This window comes from Carassius gibelio, chromosome A4 (genome assembly GCF_023724105.1).
Source record: "Carassius gibelio isolate Cgi1373 ecotype wild population from Czech Republic chromosome A4, carGib1.2-hapl.c, whole genome shotgun sequence".
NCBI classification, from domain to species: Eukaryota; Metazoa; Chordata; class Actinopteri; order Cypriniformes; family Cyprinidae; genus Carassius; species Carassius gibelio.
Window position 1 is genome coordinate 33,247,725 of NC_068374.1, and position 27,298 is coordinate 33,275,022.

At 36.3% G+C, this 27,298-nt stretch overlaps 1 protein-coding gene and 1 pseudogene across 1 annotated transcript; both read right to left on the reverse strand.

Moving 5' to 3' along the window:
• Positions 1-4,869: 4,869 nt before the first annotated feature.
• On the reverse strand, positions 4,870-13,123 carry LOC127971167 (C-type natriuretic peptide 3-like; annotated as a pseudogene).
• On the reverse strand, positions 10,907-26,948 carry LOC127978272 (neurotrophin-3). The gene is made up of 2 exons (XM_052583188.1): positions 26,793-26,948; positions 10,907-15,323 (listed from the first exon to the last, which is right to left on the reverse strand). The coding sequence occupies exons 1-2, from the start codon at positions 26,808-26,810 to the stop codon at positions 14,559-14,561; spliced, it is 783 nt and encodes a 260-aa protein (XP_052439148.1). The 5' UTR covers positions 26,811-26,948; the 3' UTR covers positions 10,907-14,558.
• Positions 26,949-27,298: the final 350 nt, after the last annotated feature.

Consider the following 27,298-nt stretch of genomic DNA (forward strand, 5'->3'; position numbering starts at 1 on the left):
AACAGCTCAGCATGAATGCCTACCCCATATGATGGGAATATGTAAAGTTGAGGCATGTTGTGTCACCCTCTTTGGTGTCTACAGAGGTGATATAAGTCACTGTGCTGTTGATATGAAAAAGGCACTTTATATTCCACTGGCTGATATTTGAGATTTGACAACCGACACTTGTGGATGCAGCATTAGGCAAAAAAAATGCAATTTACAATTCTTTAATTGCTGTTTGAAATGATTACTTTATTATGCAAGTGTCCAATTATCAACTTTTAATAGGTAACTGATATGACTTGATCACTTAAACATATATAATCAAAATACAGTATATAATCTATATTATGCATTTTATAATAAGAAAAAATGCACAATGCACATCAGAGGACTGAACATTTTGCAAATATGTGTATTATTATTGTTATTTATTATACTACCTAAAATGACTTGATTGACAACGGCAGTCAGAAGAGCGAACGATTTTACCATCCCTCCCATAGACGCTGCATTAGAAACACCCTCGCATTAGCGTTAACTGTTTTTTTGTAATTTGATGCAAAGGTGATATGATACAAAGAATAGTGTTATAAATGTACATGCATTTAAAAACATTTATGATGCTGATGACCGTTAACTGTGTCATCACAGTTTTGAAAAGGGACCGTGATAATGGTTTACAAAAGTTTCCACTAGTTCACTACATTAGTTAACATGAAACATCAATTAAAAATAGAAATAATTATTAAAAATAGTTCTTGTTTATTTTAACATTTACAAATGCATTATTAAAATCTAAAGTTCTAAATATAATAACATTATTAATTGAATAATTGAAAGAATAATTAATAAAACAATACAGTATCAAATTGCTCATTGTTAGTAAATATTAAATGATGCATTAATAATGTTTTTGTATAGTGTTACCATTACATATGATGTATGCTCCAAACTGAACAAACAACAGATAGACATACTAACCAAAGACAAACTGGCAAAAATAAATAACCAACATCCACTCTTTGTACAAATATCAGATTATGAATAACATTCAAAGTTGATGTAATACTCTTGGCTTCGTCGAAAAAAAAAGCTGAAATTAACTTCCTGTAAATGAATTAAACTGGTGAAAATGGATTCTTGTGTAAGGTTCAAGAAGGGTTTTCAAGTGTCCTCAGAAAACACCATATCCTCTTGCACAATCACAATCTAACCTGCTGCACGATGTGGGCCGGAAATGTCTCATTTTTACATAATCTTCTCCAAAGCCTTTCATCATCACACACAGCAATAGAATTGCAGGGACAGATTTACCTGGATTTGTTCTCTGTCTTACAGATTGGTAAGCAAGTGTTCTTCAATTTGGTTAGGCATACCATCTGCCTACATGGAGTAGTATAATCTAGTTTTAGTTACATTATTTGCTATTGATATTGATTTTGCTGTTGTGATGGACTGTGAAGACACACAATGCTTTGCTGGTGCATGCTGGGAGTTTGATATCAGAGATTCTGGTTTGTGAATTGCAGATGAGCAAATTCCACATGCAGATGAGCAAAGGACCTGGAATGAGATCCGTGACACAAACCTGAATCTCTTTCTCTCTCCCACAGGGCGTTCCTAGGGTGAGATGACACACGGGGCGGGTCAATGCATTGTTAATGCGAGGAGGATTTTGATAAGCCTCACTAAACTATCAGAGGACACAAATTTCACACTTTTAATTATCATTTGCATGCACATTTCCATTGTCATTGTATTGTGTTTTTTTTTTTGTGCAATTTACAACATGTAATTTTTGTGCAGGGTGCTTTTTTTTTTACGTTTCAAGACTTTATATTTAGATACAGTAGTTTAACATAACACAGTGTCTAAAAGCAGAAAAGAGGCACTGGGGGTTGCATTCAGGTTCACTTCTCTTAAATGGCCTAAAGCACTGGCCTTTATCTGGAGTGGTTACACAGCAGGCTTTCACATGGTTTCAGGTGTTAGCTACACTTGAAGATCACACCATTGTGCCTTTCCACGGAAGCTCTGCCAAAGGCACATTTCCGTAGTCAGCTCGACTAAACCTTTAGATGACCCGATGTGTGACTGATAGCCATTCATTTACTGTCTTTCTTCTTTTCTCACTATAAGGCTATGTTCAGAATGGAATGGAATAGCTTACTACTACTAGCTTATGAAATACCGTAAGTACAGTTTATCTAAAACAGGACACAGTATGCAACCATAATCATTTCAAACAATGGAACGTTGCTGTCACATGACGTGATTATATTCCATGTGATCCGGTTTATATCTTGCAATTATATATTTATAAGGAGCTGAGGACAACTGAGGGACTCATACGCAACTATTCCAAAATATCAAATGCTCACTGATGCTCCAGAACGAAACACAAGGCATTAAGAGCCAGGGGTGTTAACGTTTGAACAGAATGAAGATGTGGACATTTTTCTTATGTTGCCTAAATATAATTTTGTATCATTTTCATTTCGTAATGCCCTTTAGAAGCTACAGACAATACTTACATGTTCCCCAGAAGACAAAATAAGTTTATTTTACCCTGATCTTCAAATTCAGAGCGCTTTCACCTCCTGGCTCTTTGTGCATCGTTTTTCGTTCTGGAGGATCGGTGACCGTTTGAAACTTTTTGGTGTATGTAAACTTTTGACTGCAACTGTACATACTGTTCATAATATCAACATAATTCACAAACTGGAGAAGGGTAACTTTGCATGCAAAATAAAAATACTGTTTAATAAATAAATACAGTTTTCCACCTATTTCAACATAAACTTTAAGTTCCTTGAATTTTTATATATAATCATCTTGGTTGTTTAAGTCATTTCAAATTAAACTGACTTAAAAAAGTTGTAAGTTTAATCTCATACAGTAACTTCTAGAAAAGTTGAAATTGCTTTACTTATTTTTATGAGTTAAAAGTCATGTAAAAACATAGGTTGGCATGACTTATCATACATTTTCTTTTTTTCCCTTTTTTTTACATGTGCTTGCGAATGCATACAGATTTGCGCTCCATAAATCTCCTGCTAGTTAATTGATAATACCTATTTTCACTTAAATGCATTCTTGCTGCTGTTGTTATTGTTTTAAAGTGCATGTTATTGTGCTCGCTTTGCTTATATTCCTTATTATTCACTCCTTGCATCACAACTTGTTAAACATGAAACATTAAAAAAAAAAAAAATTATTGCTGCATTTAGGAACTGACAAAACCAGTTTTGTACTTAAGAAAAATAAATGTTAAGTTCAGTTTATACTGAGGTGCTAAATTTCAGAAGACCCCTGATAGTGGCTGCAGGACCAGCTTTAGGCAAACACTGAATAAGTCTACTCAAATTTGAGAACAAGCAATCTCATTGGCTGGAGAATCAGCAGCAGAGGCCAATCAGCTTGTGCATCTCGTGAATGATGTGAATGCATGTAGATTACTTATCAGTCTATGCCATAAATTAATAAAGATAATATAATATATATATTCTTCTTCTATTCTTTATTAATTTTCATTCTTTTTTATTACAAGATTTTAAGTGCATGCATTTTTATTTTTAATTAATTTGTGTGAAATCTATTGGGAGATCAAATAATGACTGATGTTATTTATGGTTTATTCCAACACTGCGGTTGATCAATGACTTTCATTACCAGGAAGGTCAATGCTCTGTGGCAAAATATTTGCAAACTAAGTAGGTCTATAGATAGTGCTTTAATGTGCTAAGTAAACAAGTTTAGAGAGGATGGGTGGTAAAGCTGGCAGGGAATGCAAAGGGAAAATTACTCCGTTGGAATGCTGCAGTATGGTGAGATGAATATTCGAGAACTATTTACTGGAGTGCATGTTTTGGAAAAGACTCCAGTATGTGTTGCAGCGTGCATTAAGTGTAGATGATGAATCAAAGCTGTCCAGCGTAGTTACATATACTCAGTGTGCTTGTCATGAAATAAACACAGCAGAGCACATTGAGGTGATGTAGAGCTGCAGTGTGCAGAAGGGAATTCTGGGATGCAAGGATGTGTGACTGTGACACTGGAGACTGTGGCATTTTATTCCTGCCCTCAAGGGTCAGGCATGCTGTAACACGATTCTGCTGTTCTGCCTTAATGCTAGACCTGTACCACTGGAGTCACCTGTTTCTTTCTCTTTCGTCCTTTCTTTTGCATTCTCCTTTCTCATCTGTCTTTCTTCATCACCCCCTTTTGTGCTGGAGATCACCAAAGATGCATTAAAGACGCTGAAAGGCACGAGAATTAATTGGTTCTTGTTCTCTTTTTAATCTGAGCTCGTCTGTTTGTCTCACTCTTTACCTCAGGTCTCTCTCCTCGCCGCAGAGTCATGCGATTTATTCTCTATTTATACTCATCTGCTGCAATTTTACAGTGAAACATCAGCCATGTGACATACATTACATTGTTAGATGTGATTTATTTATTTAATCATTCTGATCACTGAACTCACTCTTTTCTAACTCACTCCAGTTAGTGCCTTCAAAGAAGAGATTTCACACATGTTATTTTAAAAATACTTCGGGTTTAAATATTAACACATCTTCTAAAGATATATGATCGAATGCATCACAATATATATCATTTATGGCTTTGATAGCATTGATAGCTTAGTTCACCCAAAAAAAGAAAATTAGTTTAAAAGGCCATCCAAGATGTAGATGAGCTTGTTTCTTTATCTGCACAAATTTAGAGAAATTTTGCAACTTGCATTCACTGCAGAGGATCCATTGGTGAGCAAGTAATGTAATGCTGAATTTCTCTAAATCGTTCTGACTCATTTACATCTCGGATGGCCTTTAAATGTTTCAATTGGAGTTTAATAGTTTAATTATTTACTAGTAAACACAGTTACAGTCTTATCAGAAGGTGATTGACGGATTCATTGGCAGAACCTGGATTCAGACCCAAATCCTGAAGCTCAACTGTTTTCTGAAAGTCCTGGAAATGAAAACAGAGATGCATTAATGTCTGTGATTATAACTGAAGATATTCTGTAAGTGAACTTCCTAAACCTGATGGTTTGTCCTGCGGTATGTCAGCTTCCCATTTTCTCCTCACACAAGTCAGTGTGTTGCAAAAATGTTTTGTTTTTAAACTTGGAATTTTAATAGTATGTTATGAAACTTTCATGTGCATTTTTTTGGTGTCTGTAGATGTAATCTGTCCTTGTCAATTGCTGTGAGTCAGGCAGGTATGGTATTGGTTAGCATACTTTGCATTCACTACATTTAACATCTGGCCACATTCAGTCATACTGCTTTTGGGCCTCACATCTGTTCCTGGGAACATTAGTAAGGCTTCTATATATGTGTGTTGGTGTATCGGCGCGTGTGTCCAGTCAAACCTCAACCTAAATTCCCGTAGTCTGTCTAGTTTTGCACGGATGGCCTAGTGTTGGGCCACATGGCTTTTCCACTGTTCATCTTTCTCCTTTCACAGACACAAATACAAACACACAACATGTTCACAGTTATCAAGATTTTGATTAGTAAGCAATGGTGAGGACAAGATTTTAATGGTGGGAAGAATTAATACAAAAAGGGGAACATACAGCTCTGTAATAACATTAGGCAGTTGTTATGAAACCATTGATTTTGGAAACAGCATTAAAGGAGCTGTATTTATGTAGCATTTTCTTTTTATACCCTGCTGTCCACTTATAACGTTAGTCAAGGATTCCTGTACAAATTTTAGCCTTACGTAACCATTTTCCATCCTCTTTGTCCCTTAGAAATAAACTGTCTGTTAGTTCTACTGCTCTGTTAAGATAATTAACCTTTGTTATGATTGGTTAACATCTCAACCTTAATTGGGGTGTTCCATGTTGCTAATTACTAATCAGTCATAAATATGTTAATCTAGTTATATGTTAAAGGGACACTAAGTAGGAATTACTCCCATCTAGTGGTGAAATTGTATTTTGCATTCAAACTAATTTTGCTCTCCAGCGCCTTGCTTTTTCAAATGTGCGTTGCATCTACGGTAGGCGATATGTACCAAAAAACTTTGACAGGATGTCTTCTAATAGCACTTCGTCGAGTTTTCCTTCAGGTGAACAGGTGTGTTATTTCAAACAAACAGCAACATGACAACTAACAAACGAATGTTACAGTATGAATTACTGACTGTGGAAAACATGAAATATTGTAATTAGTAGTTATGTCTTCTTTATTCGTTATATTTTCTGAATAATGTGCATTGTTAGATATAAAAAAAATATTATAATATAGACTGTAACACTGACTTACCTGTCGAGAAGAAAACTGGCCACTTCAGCGTCTCTTTTGAAATCTTTATCAAGCATTAGCTCTTTCCACCTAGAAAAAGCTTCCCCGACATTAACTCTTGTTTTCTGTAATCTACGGTCACGTTTCCTTTTACGTTCTATTTTTGACTGTTTTGGCGACGATGTTTTCTTCTCCTGTGGCGCGGCATATGTATGGTCCATAATAAGAATGCAATCCAGACTTTTAAACTTGCCGGTGCAGTTTCAAGCGCCTCTCACTGCTCTGCACCTGCGTTTCTGGCTCTGACCGAAAACGCGCTGTGGAAACGCGTTGGCTTAGTACTTTTTGTCCCTCTCTGCTATTATAGTTTTGCAAGATGGCGGAACTACATGGAAGCCTCCGTCGACCTACCCGTCCCATGTATATAAAGATAATAAATTCTTCATTTACAAGGATTAGTTTAAACATTGGCATAGGTATTTGTACACCATTGAGGGCATATTTATGAATAAAAATATTGATTTTAGATAATAAAATACCTAAAAAGTTACTTATTGTCCCTTTAATATGAACATGTTTATAATTTCAATATCATGATGGTTTCTTAATGATTCTTAAGAACTATAGTGACTTATGGACTATATAATACACTGCCCTGCATCATATTTGCTGAATGAAATTCAATACTTCTAATTTTAGGGTGCTAATTTTAAAATAGTGCTTGCTTTTTTTTTTTTTTTTTAGCATTTTAGCTTATCGTCCACCATTTGTAAGGTGAAGAAGTCTTGTACTATCGCTTAATCACAGGAAAACTGCCAAAAAGACATAATATGTATTTTTCTCTGAGACAGATTACAAATATTTGTTAAATTCTCAGCTGATTTGTACATGTGAGAATGATTCTGAAGACAGTTTTATGTCTAATGATTTCAAGTTTAGAATTATGGCCAGTGACAGAAAAAAAAAATCCAATCATTACCCAGATGTTTTTGTACAACATCTCAAAAGCGACAGAAAATTACAGATTTTTCAAAAAAGCTTATTTTGCTTTCTTTGAAATTAAATGCATTGTGTTTGTGTGTGAAATGTAAATCTTCATCGTTATTATGTGGAAAAACTTTTTCCGAAAATTGTTACTGATATTTTTGAACTCAGGGTTCAAAATATGAGTTCAAAGGGGGGTTAGCATCATCAAATTAAGTAATTCTAGGCCTAGTTTTTTATTTTTTTTGCATAAAAAAATGCACAACAGATCTCAAATTATAAACTTGGTTTGATATTCAGCAGAAATAACGCAGCTATTTATTTCCAAATCATATAATGTTATTTGACACTCCTTATTGCTAAGAAATAAGCCTGTGTGTCTGAAGGCTGATGTGGTGAGGCAGACGCTGATGTAGGGCTGAAAGAATGAGGCTGGGCTTGACCTCTGACCTATGCATGCTCCACCAGATATTCTGTGGGTGCTACTTCCTGTCTATAAAGTGATAATCGCAGCTATAGCCCTGGCAGTAAACTATATACGTAGCAGTACTCAACATATGGAAGACGTTGAAACGCACTGCCTTCTGTTCATACTAATAAGAGAAAAAACAGACTGTAACACCTCTTCCCTCAGAGGATTGAAACAGTCACAGACTGTTCTCTCCCAGTAACATACACTCACAAACACGCAGAGGATGGGGTTATCTGATGAGCTCTGAGGTTCGGGGGATGTAGGTTATGAATGATAACAGGATCAAATAGTATGCACATGGGAAACTAGAGTAAGCACTTCTCCCTGACCCTCCTGTACATTAATCAGAGGACGGACACACTGCAAACCTGGAAACTCCCCGGGAGACTCCGAGCAGCTGGAGAGGAAGGAAGTGAGAGTGGTCGACTGTCCATTTGTAGCCTTTAGGAATTAAAAACGCAGAGCTCAAAGCTATTAGAGCATCTTGACTAAGAAAGGAAGAGCAATTAGGCTTTTTGGAACTTCATCCCATTGGGGTTTCTTCTTAAACGAGCGCTGAACTAGGCGTTGCAGGATTTCCTCAAGCTGCTGAATTTATGATAACAGCCAAGTGGACAACAACAACAGAGCTGTCCTTCAGTGATCTCAAACTTGGCCATTAGACTTACACTCTACTGGGAGCAGACCATGCGTAGCTGGGGGTTCATCAACTTACACCAATACACTCCCTGAGCGTCCTACTAACACTTAAACAGTAGCATGTGCTTTCAACCATCACATCTTGCATGCAAAGTCTTAGTTCTGTCAGGTCCACTATCGTCAAGGCCAAGGATGTTTTTACAGTTAGCATACAGTTTTACACGATAATAGTTGAACATAGTTGAATAAAGGGTAGGTTAATATTAGAAACAGTTTTGAAGGAATACGATTTCCTTATTTTCCAAAGCTTGCGAGTTTTGTGGCTTTAGTTTTTATTTATTTATTACATTTATATGTTTAGCATTAGAGTTCATTTAAAGGTACCTACATAATTTCATTATCTCTGTACTTGTACTATGCATGTTGACATTAAAGTTGAATCTAATTGAATCTATTCTAATCTAATAATATGCAATATTTGCAGTACATAATTTCAAGTATTGACTTTGAACACGGTTTTTGTGAGATCGTGAGTCACTTAGTAACATGAAAAGTAGATGTTGACAAGCGGAGCTGTATATTCCTCTTTGTGTTTCCACCCAAAATAATCAGTATTAGTTTTGGATGGATGCGAATTGGACATGTTCCACAGATTTTTCCCAGTGTTTTCTTTACAGATGTTCCTAGAGTCTGGTGCCAAGATGTTTTGCACACATACTGTGTATTTTTATTGAATGATCTATTTACCACACTCCTAAATACTACATAAAAACATGCATACTCTGTGACATGTCAATCAGATGGTTATTGGTCCAGTGGACCAGACTCCCAAAAGTCCTGTTTTTAAAAATATACTAATGCAATCATCTCTGCTTAAATATGTTTACCTGCGTAACATGCAATACAGAGGTCACCGCATGTGCGGCCAAAGTTAGGAACAAGACATAATGCAATCAAGCACAATTAGCCTGACAATGTAAGTCTGATGAGGCAGGTCTGTCGTCCCTGGACAGACTCAGGCTCTGTGTGGGGGAGACAGATATAATTAGTGTTATCACTGCAGACAGCAGTGATAACCCTGCAGTGACTTCTTGATGTTAGTCAACATATCTTCTGCTGCTCCTCTATCCACTGTTGCTTTTCTGGCTCCAACTGCTCACGTTCCTGTCGACGGTGGATCTAGTGGAACAGAGAAACCAGCTGAGATGTGCAATGAAAGTTGGTATGCATTAATAAACATAGACTTGTAGGTTTATGAGATGGAAAGTAGTTAACAACTCTACCCTTTCTTCTTGCTTCTCCTGACATTCTCTCTCCACACATGTGCTCTCCTCCACAATCTCATCCTGCTTCTCAAGACTGTTTAAGATAGTGTAATCTTCTTCTTTGCAGAGTTCTCGCATGCACTGAGTGGTTAGTAAGATAATTTGCAGTTAAATTTAGCAGTTTTGTCAAAGATTTGAAATCTGTCATGTCTGTCAATCATAGCCTCATGCATGAAAAAGCTGCAATAGAAACATAAAACCAAAGACATGGGACCTCTTTGCTTGAGCCATCTTAAAAAAAAATATTCAATTGAGTTAAAGTTAATTTTGTATCATGTGCACTCCAAAAAAGGTTTGTTACAACCATCCGCCCGTTTTCAAGGCTTCTTAAACACAATTACTGCACACACATAAGCTGGAATGCTAGTTTATGTGCTTCTGTCCCCTGCTTTAATATATTGCATAATTCAGTTGGACGAGAATATCTCTGATCTTACCTGGACTGAAAAGCTTCCAGATTCTTTGAGCTCTCCTTTCGTTTGCTGGTAAACGTCATACAAATGGTAATATACTATGACAATGTACAAAAGACATCATAGTTATTTATGCACAGGGCTGCTAAAACCATCACACTGGTGCTAATAAAATCCACTGTCCCTTCGCTTTTGATTAATTTAATTGTCAATATGTTTCCTTCTTTTCACACTGATTGTCAACCAGCTTTTCTGTCTTTTACCAATAAGTAGTAACCATAAGACTGATCACAGGTCAGTGTAAATGGACAGTGCAATCAGCCTGCAGATAAACACAGGAGTCCGAGTTGTTTTTGGTGATGTCATTGGATCTTCTGGAATGCATTTAGGGTTCGAAAGCTGTGTTTGATGGAGATGTGTTTGACATAAAGTGGGTGGTATGACACCACAGACAGGCACTTTAGCAGAAACCAGAGACGTGAGCAACAAACCGAACTAGAAATGTATATGATGAAGATATCTGATGTGGAGAGGTGTATAGGTTGCATTTTTTGCCAGAGGAAAGGTATTTGGATTGTTTTACTAGTTTTAACCCCCATAGCCTTCAGAGGGGTTTTGGTTTAAGTGTGAATGTCAAGGGTTGAAACCATCACTTTTACATCACTTTGAGCTTTTAAAACCCGAAACATGTTATTTCCAATGGATTTATTTATTTATACTCTCTTTTAAAAAGTATTTGGACACTTTGCATTGTTGTTTTGGACTCCATTGACTTACTGTATGGACATAAACAGTGCCGAACACAGTCAAGTTCAATGTATACAATACAGATTGTTTTAAAGCAGCTTCACATTAATAGACAGGACAATAGCATATAATCAAAGTTTTAAAGTTATACAATTCATCCGTCATATAAAGCAGCTCTACAGAAGATATTGTTTTAGCTTAGTACATTATTAGCTCTTAGATCATTATTGAGCTCAGTTTAGTTTAAATACATCTGATAATGTCAGTGCAATTAATTCAATAATAATACTAAATATTAATTGTCTTTTAAACCCCAACTGAGCAAGCCAAAGAAATCATTCATACAAAGTGAATTGTACAGGTGTGGAACGACAAAAGGGGGAGTAAATAATAACAGAGCTTATGATTTTTCTGTGAACTATGCCTTTAAGTCACACTTAAAAAATAAACGTCATTGCATGTGAACATACTGAAGCAAAATAGCATTTAAAGGCACAAGCTCACTCTTCACAAAATATAGTTTGTTATATTTTTTAACGATAAATAAGTAGATACAGTTTTAAAAAGGACTAAAACAAATTGACACGACCTGATTTAGCAATATTCATAATTAACACGAATGAACTACAGTACACTTGAGTGAAACAAACATCCGCTAAAAACCATCAGAACAGCAGTTGATTAAAAGCCATTGCAAAAATGTCTCAGAAAAGTCAGTCTCCTGTATTATTTGAGCTCAAATGGCCCTTGCTTTGCTATTCAGTGCAATGGCATCCCTTGTCCAAATGGTCAAATAAGGTCACTATATCTTATAATCCCAATTACTGTCACAATATTGACTTGTAAACAAACTCAAGCATTTGTTAGCCTTTTTTGCTTGACCTTTCACCTCATTTAACTCTTTTTCAGCAATGATTTTTCCAAGATTACTCCGTCTCAAGCTTTACTCTTAAGAACACACTGCAAGAGGATTATATGCTAATTAACCATAGCCCAGAGCTATTTTCTTCCTGTGGGCTCTGGCAAACGAATGTATTTATAGGTCACTGAAGGTTGTTTAGTCCTATGTGCCTTCTTCTCATGGTTCCTCGGGTTCTGTTTTGTTTGATTAGAAACACACACACACAGATCATCCCATGATTTGGGGCTGGGAAAGGTTCCTGGGTTCCTTTCTGGTAATCGGTGGTTGACTGAAATGTTTAACATATAAAGCGCAATATTAAAACCCTAGATAACCGTATTCACATAGATTCCCAAAAGGATGTAATCAGCAGGAAGATTAAAAAAAACTTTATTCAGACGAATCTCACACAGACTGCCCTTGCAGTGAAAAGAGGACAATGTTGTAAGCCAGATAAACAGCGCTCCTTCAAGTATTAGCATGAGAAAGACATTTTTAAGAAACACTGTCATTATGGGGAAAATCTTTTTTTAAAAAAAACGAAACAAAAAACAATGTGTAATGCCAAAAGAGCGTACAGCCAAAAGAAACTACTTCGCTAAGCAACGACCATCAAGCAAATGAGTCTTTCTTCTTTACTGAAATAGGGATTTGTCTTGCGATATTCAAATTTGTTTTGACACTCCGGGGATAATTTTCATGTCTGAATATTGTTAGGAAGCATGTAGTGCTTAAATAGAGTTTGGTGTGTTTTGGCACAGCTTTATTTCAGCATAAGAGTCCTTGTCCTTGGGTGTCAGCGGTGGCCATTGGTTCATTATAAGGTTGGTTGTAGTGGTTTAAAGCAGCAAGAATCCTACACAGTATGCTTGACACCAGCAGGGATTTTCAAGACAGCATAAAATACATGGGAATGTTTCAGTGAGTGTCATCCAAGAAGTCAAAATCATTTAGGGATCCTCATGGTCCAGTGCAATAATGTGTGTTACAGGAAAGGCAATGGATTTAGACAACTGTGTGGGCCAATTCCCAACAGCATCCTTGGAAAACAGAGTTCCTGTGTTCAGCTTTTATCCTGTTTTTACCGAAGCAGGACGCAATCCGAGATCGAGAAAGGTGTGTTGTATCCTCGGTGGTCTGCGGTTCTGTTTCGAATCTGAGTTTCAAAACCTCGCATCCAATTTAAGCACTCAAAGAGAGCCGTCAGCCACAAAAAAATCGAAACCTTTTGCTTGTTTAAAGTGCCTTTCTCCAACAACCCGTGAAGCATTAAAAAGCACTAAAACAATTTTTTTATACTGATCTTTTTATAGCCACATTATAATAGACAATTTAACGCTAGTAAAGTTTTATGTTCAGACCTTGGAGGACGAAGTCTTGGCACATTACTTCATGTAGTAATAGGTTTGGACCACATTCCAGCTCACCCTGCTAGTTTTATATGCTGGTACAGAAGTAAGTATTATATGTAGGTGGTAAATTCTGGTTTCTGCATGATGTTCATTCTGGACATTTGGACAAATCAGAGTTGACCTGGGACATGTGGCACAAAGATGAGCCTGAAGAACAGCCAAGCTAATGCTCTTCAAATGAGCTGTCCATCTGCTTCTTATATGCATTGCTGACAAACATGTCATCTTGGGTATAACGTATTTATTGTAAATTACAAAACATTGATTTGTTGAAGAGAAGGCCATGTTTTGTAAAGTGATCGTGTATCGCAAATCTTACTGAAATCTCTTTACCTTTACTGTCTCCTGACTAGCAATTGAGCAAGTCTCTTTACATAAATGTACAGGGGGAAAACACGGCAGGCCTTTTTTTAGCCACAGCGCACCGGTGAAATGCTCATCTCCTAAGATGAGTCTGACAAGAGCGAAACCCTCTTAAGGGGGAGATTATGTGATCAAATCCCAGCTCTGCATGTTTGTACATGGTCTTAAGGCAGCTTTACCTCTGGGTAAGACTACAGTGTTATTAGCAACGGCCCTTTGTTTACATGCTGCTATTGCGTGTGCTGGCTACGCTCTTTAAGGTGGTGAAGTTGCTACTGATCATGGCAGGTGATCGAAAAGAGGTTAAAAGTGCAGTAAGCTTATTTCTGGTGGTTTCTGGAGGGCTGGGAGGGATGCCAGAGAAGTGTGTGGTTAGTTATTTGTTGAGGACCTTCCTCAGGGCTACAAAGCTACGGTGAGAAATTTTAAAAGTTAACACTTGGCTGCTTTCGTTCCCACTTTATTGCGGCTATGTTGCAATGTGCTAAAAGCAATTTCTTGTGTTCTGCTAGGATTGACTCTCTGCACCTATAAAACACTAATAGGAGTGCTTAGAAAAATATGTATTTCTTAGGTATTTCATGCAGGTTTGATACACTGTATGTTTACACATTCCCATTCAATATACAACAACAACGGTGATTCGTTTTCTCATTCCCAAAGAGGATTTACTAGCAACCTGTTTCAGTAGAAAAACTAGTTTTCATGAACAATACTGAAGTTAATTTGATATTGAGTGATATGTGTTTTCCATTGCAACTGTTCCCAAGGTCCAGGTCTAGTGGAGTGACATGTCCTCTAACTCTGATATTTGAGCAAGGCACAATTAAGCATGCAATACTCCTGCAGCTTAGCGGCATTGCAAGTTACTGTAAGTTTTTTTTTTTTAAGATATATAACAATAACAACAAATAACAAGTATATTTATACATTATACATAGACATGTATAAACTATATGCATTCCATATAACTTAAATAATAATTTATATTTATATATTTACAGCCCCCCCAGGGAACATAAGTGAGATAGCAGAGAAGTCGCTGCAGTGTTTTTCATGTCCTACGGTGTTTGCGTGAGATCGCGCAGAGGCACGAGGTGTCTATTCGTATCCAGCGCCATCCCACAGATGATTTATACTGCGTGAGAGCACGCACATAAGACTGCGAGGTTTTGCACTGCGAGTTCCAGTGCTTCTTGTCAATACCTTGACAGCTGCCCTTTTGGGACTTGCTTGTGTCACATCTTGTCTCATAAAAGTACTGCTGGATAATTCTGCGTCCCGCATTGAAGGACCTCAAAATCGTCACCACTTGTCCGTGATCATCCACAGCCGTGGTCCTGTTCACCCACAGGCTGATGTTTTCGCACACAGAATACTCCGCTCTGTAGCTCTTGTGCTCAGTGTTGCGTTTCTGCCGCGTCTTGTTGGTGCCGCTGCCATCCTGGTTGCTGACAAAGTCGTCCATGAGGTAGAGCGGTGGCGGCTGCAGCGGAGGCCGGTCGCTGAGGAGCACGCGCGGCGAGTTGTAATGTTTGTGCTGACGCAGAAGCTCAATCGAGATGTCCGTTACAGGCTGGCCGCTGACTTTCTCCCTGTAGTCAGCCACTGCAGGTGTCTTTATGGTGGAGTAAGAAACAGCGTCGTCCTGCTTCTGACGACTGCGGCTGATGTCGGCCTGCAGGAGCTTTATGATGAGCGTGTTGATGGGGTCCTGCGTGGGGCGCTTCTTGTCCATCGTAGAAACTGAGATACCATAGAGGTACGCGAGGAACATCACGTACAGCAAGATGGACATCACTAGATTCACCTGTAAGATCTGTGGAGAAACAGAATACAGTTTTATAAGCATGGTAGCAAACTTTCATTATTGTTGGCCATGCAACAGCACTGAATTCTCATGAAGCTCATTGTTGTACTTCAAAACGCAGTGGCACTTCTCCAGCACATCTGCATGGCGTCTGGGCACACAGTGTGTGATAAAAGATGGCCTGCATTGACATGCATACCATGTTTGGAAGCCTCCCTTTTGGCATATTTATTTGAGCGCCTGGCAAATCCACTTGGAAAGGTGTACACTCTGTTTCATGAATGAGTTCAATAGCATGAAACAGTGGAGGGTCATTAGTGTGCACCATATCGCAGTGGAATAAAAGATTAGAGGTTATAAAACGGATTCAAGCTCAACTAAACATGAAAAAAAGACCTATACACTCATATAACTTTTATTTCTCTACTTATATTTTTCCTTGCAATTATAATAAATAGGGAAAACAGCTTTTCAAGAACCACTTACATTTAGATTTGTTCCTGACACTTTTTTGAGACTTATATTATATTTTACAGTTCTTTTACGTCTTTTTGAAGGATTTAATTACAAATTCCTGGGGGAGAAAAATTACCTGAACATTTATCCATTTTTCTGGTAACAGTTAGTTACAAATCAATTCATTGGTTAACTATACTAACAATAAATAAATTATTAATCTTAACTAGTTAAGATTCAACTTCAGCATCTATTTCTATTGCTTCTTGTTAGTTAATGCTAAATGCATTGAAAAAAAAAAGGTCACCTAAAATGATAAAATCTAAATTAAGTGGTTTATTAAGTCAAAAACAATACTGGTCCCACGTTATATTAAGTGGCCTTAACTGCTACTTACATCAAAAAATAAGTACAATGTACTTATTGTGTTCATATTGTATTCCAAAAACACTTTTGTTGCTATTGAGATGGGATATGGGTAGGATAGGGACAGGTTTGGTGGTATGGGTCAACAGTGTATTTATAAATGTAATTACAGATGTAATGACATGCAGGTATTTTTTTAAATATAAGTACAATGTAAAAACATGTATGCACACAATAAGTGCATTGTACCAAATTATTAATTGAAAAAAAAAAACACTTAATATAAAGTGGGACCACAATATTTAATGTCAGTGAATCAACCTTAATATATGAGTTTATACCAAAAAAAAAAAAATCTATGGGTTACATATCTCTTTAAGGTATAGGTTATCTTAAAGAGCTATGTAACCCATAAAATTAGTTTTTATGGGTTAAAGTGTTCAGCAAAGTGTGCAAAGTGTTACCATTTGTCCTTTTTTTTCAGAAGAAGACATTTTTTTTTCAGTTGTGGGTGAACTACACTATTCTTTAAACATAATACTGCCTTTTTTCATATTGCTTCAAGTAAGAAGGTCTGTCCTTTGTGAGCCGTTTGTGGTATTTAGTGCAGATTCTCATGCTAAATAAGGTAAGACTTGTGGTCTATCCTAAGCTTGTGTGGTTATTTTAATACTTAAAATTGCAGTTAACAGCCTTTAAATGTTCTTTTCAACAGTATACAAGCAGTAGGCCCGACTCGGCATTTATCAGATGCGTCACTTTCCTGGTATGACATCGGTACCAATTCTTTTTCATAACTTGCATATAACCAGGCTCTAGTAAACGTACAAATACCTCCTCAGTTCTACCTGAATAAACAGACACTGACTTGTTGCTTTCAGGTTCTCTTTTAGATCTATATCTCCATATGTTTTAATATGTCTCCATATGTCTAATGTTTTGAGAACACTTTCAATCAAGACAATGTGAGTCACTGCAAAACATCTCAGCATCAAACCCAGTGCAGTTAAATCATAAGTGACACTAAACTATAGACTCCAGTGTAAAGTACAGGAACTGAAGTCTATAATGATAGCACTGATACAGAAAGACAGACGTGTTGCAGACAGGCAAGGGTTACAGCTGCTACATCAAAGGTCCATTGGGCATTATTGTCTGATGAAAATAAATATCAAGCGTGCTTCCTAATCTTTACGCTGCCCTGGGTGCTTCTATTTCAGAACTACATGTCTTGCCTTCGGAGAACCGCAGGGTTTGGGAGGTCTTGGCATGGTGGGTGATAATGTCATGGGATGCCTGGTTTGTTACATAAACGATTGGTTTTAAATTAGACTTTAGTGACAAATACAAAAGACCTTTTGTTTTGTAGGACTTTTTAATCTTTCATCATTTTACACTGAGTTCAGAGTAGTACACCTAGATTTTACAGAATATTATCTAATTCCTCATTGATGTCACAAGTTTACAGCCAATGTTTGCACCTTTGTTGTTTGAATTATGCAGAAATCTTGATGTCTGTTAATCAATTTGTCCTCATTACAGTCAATAAGCATCCCTAATTTCGCTTTTTAGCTGGGGTAATGCCTGCATTTACACATCTGTGTTTCTAAAGAAGGGTGGCACAACAAAAAAGTCATCTTTCAGGCACTTGCATAGTAAAGGGCTCAGTTTTATTGCCTTTACAGATGCATTTCTTTGCCTGTGCAGTCACTGAGTTCACAACAGCCACATTACTGAAGTTGTGACTGAATAATGATACATAATCTGTAAAGAATTTAGCAAGGGAATTAGCTTAATTCCAAGGTGTGCTAATAAGCTAAATTTGATAAACCAAATCAGATTTACGTTTGCTGGACATTTAGCAAGACACCAAGGGACCACATTTGCACTATATTCTCAGGCAGTACATCTGCTTCTTATGAGTGTTTGTTCAAAATGAAATATACATTATTTTAACACACACACACATACACACACTCAAGATTGCATTGGAAATTAATATGAAGCATATTTCACCTAGTGGATTTTTTTTTTGTTTACAGTTATACCCCTGAATTTAATGCAGTTTTACAGTAAAATGTTATATTATAAAAAAAAGAGTATTTTTGCATTTTAAAATAAAATATATATATATAAAATATTATCAAGCTAAAATATAAATCAAATATATCATTTGAATAAAAAATATATAGTTCTGTCATTTTTGACCACCACGTGAGCAGCACCGGAGAGTTACAAAAAAATGTATAAAAATTGGTTGCTGAAACCAAAATTTGCTGTTTATATCGAAGCAAGAGTTACGTGACTATCCCAGAAAGCCTGTGAGAATGTATGCTTATTGCTTACAAATTTATTGTAATGTTTATATGCATTTGCAGTGAACTACTTCAAATTGTGCAACATTCCCATGTGCACTTTAATTGAGAACAGCAAACAGCAATTTGAAATGCTTTGTCTTTGTCGACACTATTTGTGCCTCATACCCCATCAAATGCATAGCTTTCAAGGGAAAGTGTACAAAAGTGTAAGATACTGGAATGAGAGTCAATAACTCATTCAGGTGAAACATGGGTAGAAATTGAGACTAGGGTTGAATAGATAAACTTTTTCATCCTCTTAACTGCGTTCAAATGTTTGGGTATGTTTGTATACGTCCATTAAGCTTTTAAAAGGTTTCTTCTACTTTAAGCTGCAAAAAATTGCCTATAATGAGTAACTCGGTCAAGTCACTTGCTTCTCTTTAAGTGTAATTTATAGCACAACAAATGATGAGATAGAAGCACATGCACTTGAATCTGTTTTGACCATGTTTGAATAGATAACCCTTTGCATCCTCTGAACTGCTCTCAAATACTTAGTTGTGTTTCTTCATGCGCTGCAAACATTGTCGGAGACCTTCTAGGAATCACAGCTTATGCAATCCCTCACTAAACTAACAAGAGTTTAAGGTTTGATCCATGCAGAAAGCCTTTCCGAAAGATTTCCTCTCAAAGTCGCGTTTAAAATCCCTAAGACCCGTGACCCTGACACATGTCTTTAAGTTTCTTGCTCTGTCATGTTGCATAAATGCAGGAAGTTCACATCTCACAAGTGCACAGATGTGCATTCATGTCTCTTTCAGGATGAGCAGCAGCTTAAACGTTTGTCCCCAGGAAGATGCCAAAAAGAGATTTGGTAAGGAGAGATACTTCTAACATCCCACATGATTGCAGATCAGCCTGAGACACTGACGCAAGCTACACTTCACCATTTTAATTCAAAAACTTTGGCTTTATTGTTTCACTACTACAAATTGGACCATAAATATGTTTTTTTGTTTGTTAGTTTTTTACGGTTAAACACAAAACGGAGAAATTTGAAGAACCTTAATACAGCTGTTTACAGAGTACAACGATGGCTCCAAAAAGGACATAAACACAGAAGAACAACTTATGCATTGAACATTATCTTCCAAGTATTCTGGACTCATACACTAGCAATGTGTGAAGAACAGCTATGTGTTTAAAAAAATACAAATTTGTGCTGGTGCAGATAGATAGGTTTCAATTTCATTTTAATAAAAAAAAAAAATGAAACAAATATTCATCATATAGTAATTTACTTAAGAAGACTTTTGGACTACTTTATGGTGCATATACACTGTTGTGTAAAGACTATATATATGAAATTATATTTTTATGACAATTATGTAAAATATCAAATAGAATTTCACATATTTAAGGCTGTTTTATAAAGAACAGAAGCCATTTAATTTTCTGATAAAATTATATATATATACTATACTTAACAACTACCTTATAAACTATTAATAAGCAGCAAATAGGGAGTTAATTGAGGCAAGTCATAGTTAATGGTTTGTTAATAGTGAGAATTTGACCCTAAAATAAAGTGTGACCATATATATATATATATATATATATATATATATATATTGTTACAAAGTTATAAATGGTATTAAAACGGGGTTACAACTTTGTTCATTTTAAACAGATGAAATAACAAAGCAAAAGCCAAACTCAATAAAGTGCCCAAACTCACAGTGCGCCTCAATAAATCCCTTAACACAATTCAATTGGAGAAAAATCAAATAATTGAGAGGCCTCAATGCACTTCATGCTCAAAGCAGAATGTAGCCTAAGCTACTAAAGTTTTGTGTTTGATTGTGATTGGTCTAGTCAGCTGATAGGGCAGTTAATGGACCCGAGGTTGCTTTCTTAGGAATGCCCAAATTTGTTGACACCCTAACCCATTAAAACTAGGTTGGAAAAGGGAAAAGCTGTCTGCGTATTTCAAACAATTACAAAAAGTTGTAGACAAGATAATACTTTTCACATGGTATGAAGTTCGAAATACAAATCATGTTGATTAGCTCCAGTATAAGCTCAACCATTCATCTGTTTTCCATTCTTGCTAAGACTAAATTGCTGTGCACTATTAAGGCATTACGTATTTTGGAGGCACCTATACAAGAATTTTGGGATAAAAATTATGCAACAGACAACAAATGCATCATATTTAAGGCTATCACATGTATGTCTAGATGTGACAGATTCACAAATTGCTCTAGGAGTGGACTGATCTTGAGTGGATCAGAAAGATATTGTTTTTAAATCACCCCGGGTCCTTTTTCACTCCTGCACTGCTCCTCCTCAGCCAAAATGGATGCAGTGAAGGCAATAGATAACAACCCAACACTTTCCTTGACTAAATGCTTTGTGTTTCATTCCAAACACAAGCAAGCATTGTTTAAGAGCTCACAAGTCCATCGCCTCGGAAGTAAATTACCTCAGAATCTACATCACGAAATTCCTTTTCACTTACACACAAGTGACTCTCACACAAACTGTCCTCTGCAATCAGTCTGATCTCAGCAAAAAGGGACTACTTTTTATATAACCTGAGTCTTGTGATACCAATGCACAAACCTTACCAGCTATACTGGAAGCCTTTTCACTTTTCATTGAAAAGTATTTCTAGCCAATACTTCATAATGACATAATATTTAAAACGGCATAAAACAGCACGCTCAGTGAACTCTTATTTCAGGACACGGGAGCATTAGGTGTCAAAATCTGGTCCTTGATCTCCTTTAACTGGTTTAGGTCAATCGATGCACAGCTCTGCACTTGTCTTGGGATTAATCCTCATAAACACATGAGGTTTCCTACATTCTGAATTAACCAAAAGGACACTAGAAATCTGGATATAAATGAGTTTTGTTAGTTTGATGATGTACAGCAATCCTGTTGTCCCAACAGCAAACCTTTCCACCAAATAGCTGTGATATATAACAAATAAACATCAATTGCGTGCATATTTGTGACTTTGACCACAAATATAATTTCAAGTATAATTTTAGCAACATTGTATGGGTCAAAATTATAGATTTTTCTTTTATGCCAAAAATCATTAGAATATTGAGTAAAGATCATGTTCATTAAAATATTTTGTACATTTCTTAATTTTTGATTATTAGTAATATGCATGGCTAAGAACTTCATTTCGACAACTATAAAGGTGATTTCAGCCAAATATTGTCAGATCCTAACAAACCATACATCAACAGAGATGATTTATAAATCCAGGGTCACATTTCCTTCTTGTTTACAACTACTTTTAAAGTTCAAACCTAGAGAATAGCATGTTCATGTATGACAGGTGTTCATCTCTGAGCACTGTGTTAGTGGCCTCGACATTGGGGCTTCTTCACCACCTGCGCATATCATCTACGAATGGCCAAGGAGGCTTACAACTCCCTGAGCTTTTAACTCCTGGAGGATTGGCTTGAGATTAACAATAGCCTTCACAGTAACCAATGCACCATTTAACACACCATTCAGTCCGGCACGCTTAGATAAAGCAGATTTTGGAGTGGCACTGTCAACATGAACTGGACTGTTTAAGCATTCAGTGACTAATCCACTCAATGGCCAGTTTTTTTTTTTTTTTTTTTTACATATTTACATATATTACATATATGATTATACACAGTGTCGGGGTTAACATTACAAGTAACTACAGTTATGCATAATCAGATTACTTTTAAATTTACAACAAAATATCTGATTTACGTTTTCAAATAAGTCATGCAAGTTACTTTGTTTTCCATTTATTGACCGAGACTGAAAAACTGAGAGAAATCGTCTCACTTAGTTCCTAGAAATGAACAAAAATAGTGAAATGCAAACTCAGAATATGAATCAAAACAACACATTACACAATATTGTAATGCATTACATTTAAATATAAAAGTAGCTTTCCACAACACTGATACAGTAAATCGAAAATCTACCGCCAGTCCTCCATTCTTAGGGTTATTTTCTGTCAGAGTGGGTTTGTAATCTTGAGAGGAGTGCCATATGTTCAACTACTGAATAGCAAGACCATCAGTCAAGCTAACAGATACAGATATAATTTGTATACTTCAGTCACATGGAGTTGGGTTTTAGCATTGAGAAGAAAGTGAATCAAAGAGTTTTCCATTCAGACGCACTATGAACTGTTTAGCTATTGTATGAAATCAAAACATGTGCATGCATGTCACCAGAGAAATATAAATAGTACAATGAGATGGAGAATACAATATTTAAAAAGGTTAAAGCCACTTAAAAGTGGCTGCTCTCAATGCACACAACTGTCTGTCAGCAAAGCATTGGCACATTGAAAGCATCATGCAAAATGGCATGCTATCTTATGGTATCTATTAACAGGACATGACACTATGACCGTATATATTTCTCATGTGTTTCAGAAGAGCAACCCAAGTTGATGGACTCAGGATGGCTTAGGAGGCAGCATGCCAGCGGAAGAAATCCACACAGGATTTTCAGAGAAGAGTGTCTAATCCCTAATGCTGTCCAATTGCCTCCAGATGTTCCCCTAAAAGAGTGCAAAATAGCTCAAAGTACATACATATGAGCATTAGTTAACTCCAGTTCCAATGTAGCATTCTCGTGAAGCAGGCTAGCTTAACATGTCATGTGTTCAGTGCCTCATGATGGAGTTGTTCAGTGTAGGGGATGCATTGCAGCTGTTTGGCAGCTTGGGTCAACACCTCCCTTCAACACACTTCTTTCAGTCGGCATGTGTTTTTACTAAATTCTGATTATCCGCCAAAGCACTGAATGGTGTATTCTATGACGAGTGTAAGTTAATATGACAAAACTAAAAAAAAAAATGTCATTATGACACCAAGAGGACGGCTAAATTCTTTAAGATTTAAGCCCTGTTAAGACATTTAGGTTATAACAAATGTTTCTAATGTGAAGACCGTTAAAATGTCCAAATGTTTTCATTAAAACGCTATTTAAAGGTTCCTAAAACATTTCTCAAAACTTTCTACAAACTTAATTTTCACCATAAATATAATGTTATTTGATTTTTTAAATATAAATATATTCTAAGAACGTTACAATGTCAATTTTTCATGTTTCATGTCACAATTAGAATGTTATTTAAAGGTTCCTAAAACGTTACTTACAACATTCTGCTAACCTGAGAATGTTGTTCTAAGAATATTAAAAAAAATTTAATAAAGGTATATGCTCCATAAACATTCCTTTAATGAATTTTTGTTTAAAAATGTATATATTCTTTTTAAAAATGTTAGTAAAAGTTGTTAGAATGTTCCCTGTTTGCTGGGATTTAGCAGAAAAAGAATAGTTCTTTACAATATAGTTATATACATATATACAATATTTTGTTTAAACAAATGGCCTTTCATAGCATTAAAACCTCTGATTATCACCCAGTGCACTGAATGGTATATTCTATGACAAGTCTAAGGTCAAATTTTGGCGGCCAATGCCTTCCTGTTTTTGGCACTTTTAGAGCGAATAGTTACAATCTTGGCCCCAGAATCAGCATTTAACAGTAGGAAAATAGTTATTTACATAATTTTCTTACAACAAATGGCCTTCCATGGCAGCACAACTTCATTAAAGCATGGTTCTATATAACAATAATGATCAGAGAACATGCTTTTTGTTTGACATGGCACTGCCAAACACAACAGTTAGTAAAGTTAACACATCTTGGAGTTTGTAACATGATTGTGTTGGTAGTTTTGATGTAATGTGAAAGATGGCTGTTTGGCTGTTGACAGCAACACTTTGTCAAGGATACAAACTACAAAAGGTGTAGCAACTTCCCACTCAGCAGCGTTGAAATATCCAGCGTGGCTTTATGTTTAATGCATATCAACTCATGGCACTTCCAATACAAAAGTTAAAAACGCTTCTGGGTATATTCACACACTTAAGATAAGACAAAAAAGGTTTTCAAAAATAATAATATAGTTTTTGTCATGAAAATAGCCAAAGAAGCTGACATGGTATTTAAAAACAAACACACACACAAATGATCTCCTGACTTCAATATTCATAATGTTTTAACATGGTGACTGTTTAGACAGCATTTATTTCTAGCTAACAGCTTTTTTTAATAATTTTTTATTTAACTAATCAAAAATTTCTCCTAGAAGATATGTTTGTTAGCTGGGTTGATGCAATATCTCTCTTTGGAACAAAGATGAATGGTCTGCTTGGGATTCTAACTATTAATAAAACTACAACAACAAGATAAAACATATGGAAATACACAACCAAATTCTGGTATAGCATTTGATGTTCCAACCAATTAGAAAACCAGAAAAGTGCATGTAAAAGCACAAGAATGGAGGTGTCAGAATACCCAGCATGCCATGCTTCCGTGTTCTGTGTCACACAATATCAATGATGCACTGATAAGGTAAACATGACAGAAAAGAACGGAAACGCTATTATTATGCAATATATTGCATAATGCATATATGCATATATAATGCAATATATTGTTGCACTATCACTAGCTGTAGGTTTTGTTTTCTATCCAATAATCAATAGTGTGCAAAATGAAATGTTACTAAGAAAATGAAGAGTTACTAAGAAGTGCTCATTTGATGTATTTAGGCCTGGCTGCCATCTGTCATTTCAATGATGGGTCTGCCAGTGCAGTTTACTGACAGCTTAGACTGTAAACTGTTAGTGTAGCATGTCCTTTAAAATATGAAAACAGCTAGGACACATTTATCAAGATGAAAAATTTCTCTTTGCATGATTTGGCATTTATAAAGTATTCTATAATGAGACGATCCATATATGGTCACCATAGTGAATTTCCCACAGTTTACACATAGTGACCAAAAAAGAGAGTGAGATAGGTTGTGGGTATGAGTGACCCGTGATAAAGTTGATGAGATCCCTTGATGGCCAGCCAACATTTTTTGCTGTTCCCATTTTAAAGTGACAGATAGTTGCCCTGCAGTAAGGATGCGCTGGAACTGGCTCTAAACATTTATCTCCACAGTTTTCAGAGCCACTAGTTGAACTGAAAGTACTGTTGAGCCTGAAAGTGTTTCAAAGCTACAATAACTGAGAAAAATGCATAAGTAAACTTGTTATTCCATTAGCTAGTGGACTAAAACACCAAAGTGTGCAATGTCACCAGGCCTAGTTAAGATGGTATTCTGCAACAAATAAAAATAGCAAATTCAGAACATTTCATTAAGGGAGTCTTTGCTTTTTATATTTCCATATTCTTATTTTAATTAAGATGCTATGTATTTATTCATATACCAATGAACTTTTCTATCAGACTAAAATAAAAACTTTTCTTTATAAATCATCAAAATAGCAGGAAATCTGATTTTATGTGATTTCTTTATCTCCATAATGACTTCAGACTAGGATAAAAAAAAAAAAAAATCCTCAAATAGTGCCAAGGGTTCTCATATATCTTTTGACACGTTCACCTGTAAATTTAAATTATTCGCATTAACCCTTTAGCCTCCCCATCAGGTGTCAGATCCTTTATTTGACAGATGCTTGTTTCGGGAGCATGTCTGCACAAAACTTCCTTCGACACACACAGCAGGGAAACCAAAGTAGAAATACATGCAGATAGGGCTATCAAATATTGGGGCGGGGGGTGCATGAACAGGAAGAGCAATAACTTGAACCCATTGAAAAACCTGAAGAGCTTCGAGGGCACTGGCATCTCCAGCACAGATTTACGTGGATTATCTGTTTTAGGGATTGTCTGCCAATCTCAGCCAGCTCTCAGAAGGAAAAGGTTAAGACCACATCTAAGTATGTTTTAAAGTATTGCATTCAAGTTTTCATGTTGTTTTATCAGTTAAAGTCGAGCAGCTTACTCAATATTTCTACATCTAGACTGATATGAAGTTAAACTATAGACAGATCCAGACACCTATTTATATATTAAAAGACTCTTGGAATAGAAAAAGAGTTGTCTTGGCAATCTATTGTTTTGTGCATAAAAAGAAGAGCACTTTGAAAGGTAAGAAGTGAATTTGCCCGTACTGGATTTCATTTCAGCCCGAGGCTCTGCGCAGTTCACATTCTTCCCAAATACACAACTGTGCAGAAAGTCACGTTAGCGCTAATCATTTAGAGCAAAATTCTAAATTACTTTGTTACCAGGAAACGCATTGTTTAAGAGCAAATCTTCGCTGTGTGAACTTTGTCAATGGTAAATCGTACACAAACTGTCCTGGAGAACCAGCGCAAAGGCGCAATCGTGCCAGGAACCCTCCAGATTCCCACAGAACGATCCATGGAAGCAGTTCGAGCAAACTAACTTTCTAAAGATGCTTACCGTAATAAAGGTAACCATAGCATCGGTGAGGAAATATTCAGCAGTGCCGACATGAAGGTGATGAGTTTATAACGAATCCTTTTTGAAAGTTTCCAGACAGAAAGCGTGCGCTGCGTTATGAAAGTGAGTCTTACTGGCGAGTGCAGCGCGCAGATCTCTCTCTCTCTCTCTCTCTCTCTCTCTCTCTCTCTCTCTCTCTCTCGCGAAAAGCATAATCTTCTACTCTCCTGTGCACATCCAGCACGGACAGATGGCTTTTATATAGGGTTGCAGTTCTTAGTCCAAAGTGACGGTGTTCTCCTTAGTCAATCACGCATTTATTTGTACGTCTAATAACTTTTCATTTATTAATGATATTAACACGCATTTTAGGGTACATTAACTAATGACCAGTTAAGCATTAAATGTAAACGCGTGTAAATTCAGTTACTCTAAATTATATTCATATTGACTTTACTTGATCTGCATTCTTAAAAAATAAAGGTCCCAAAGGAGGATTTTCGCAG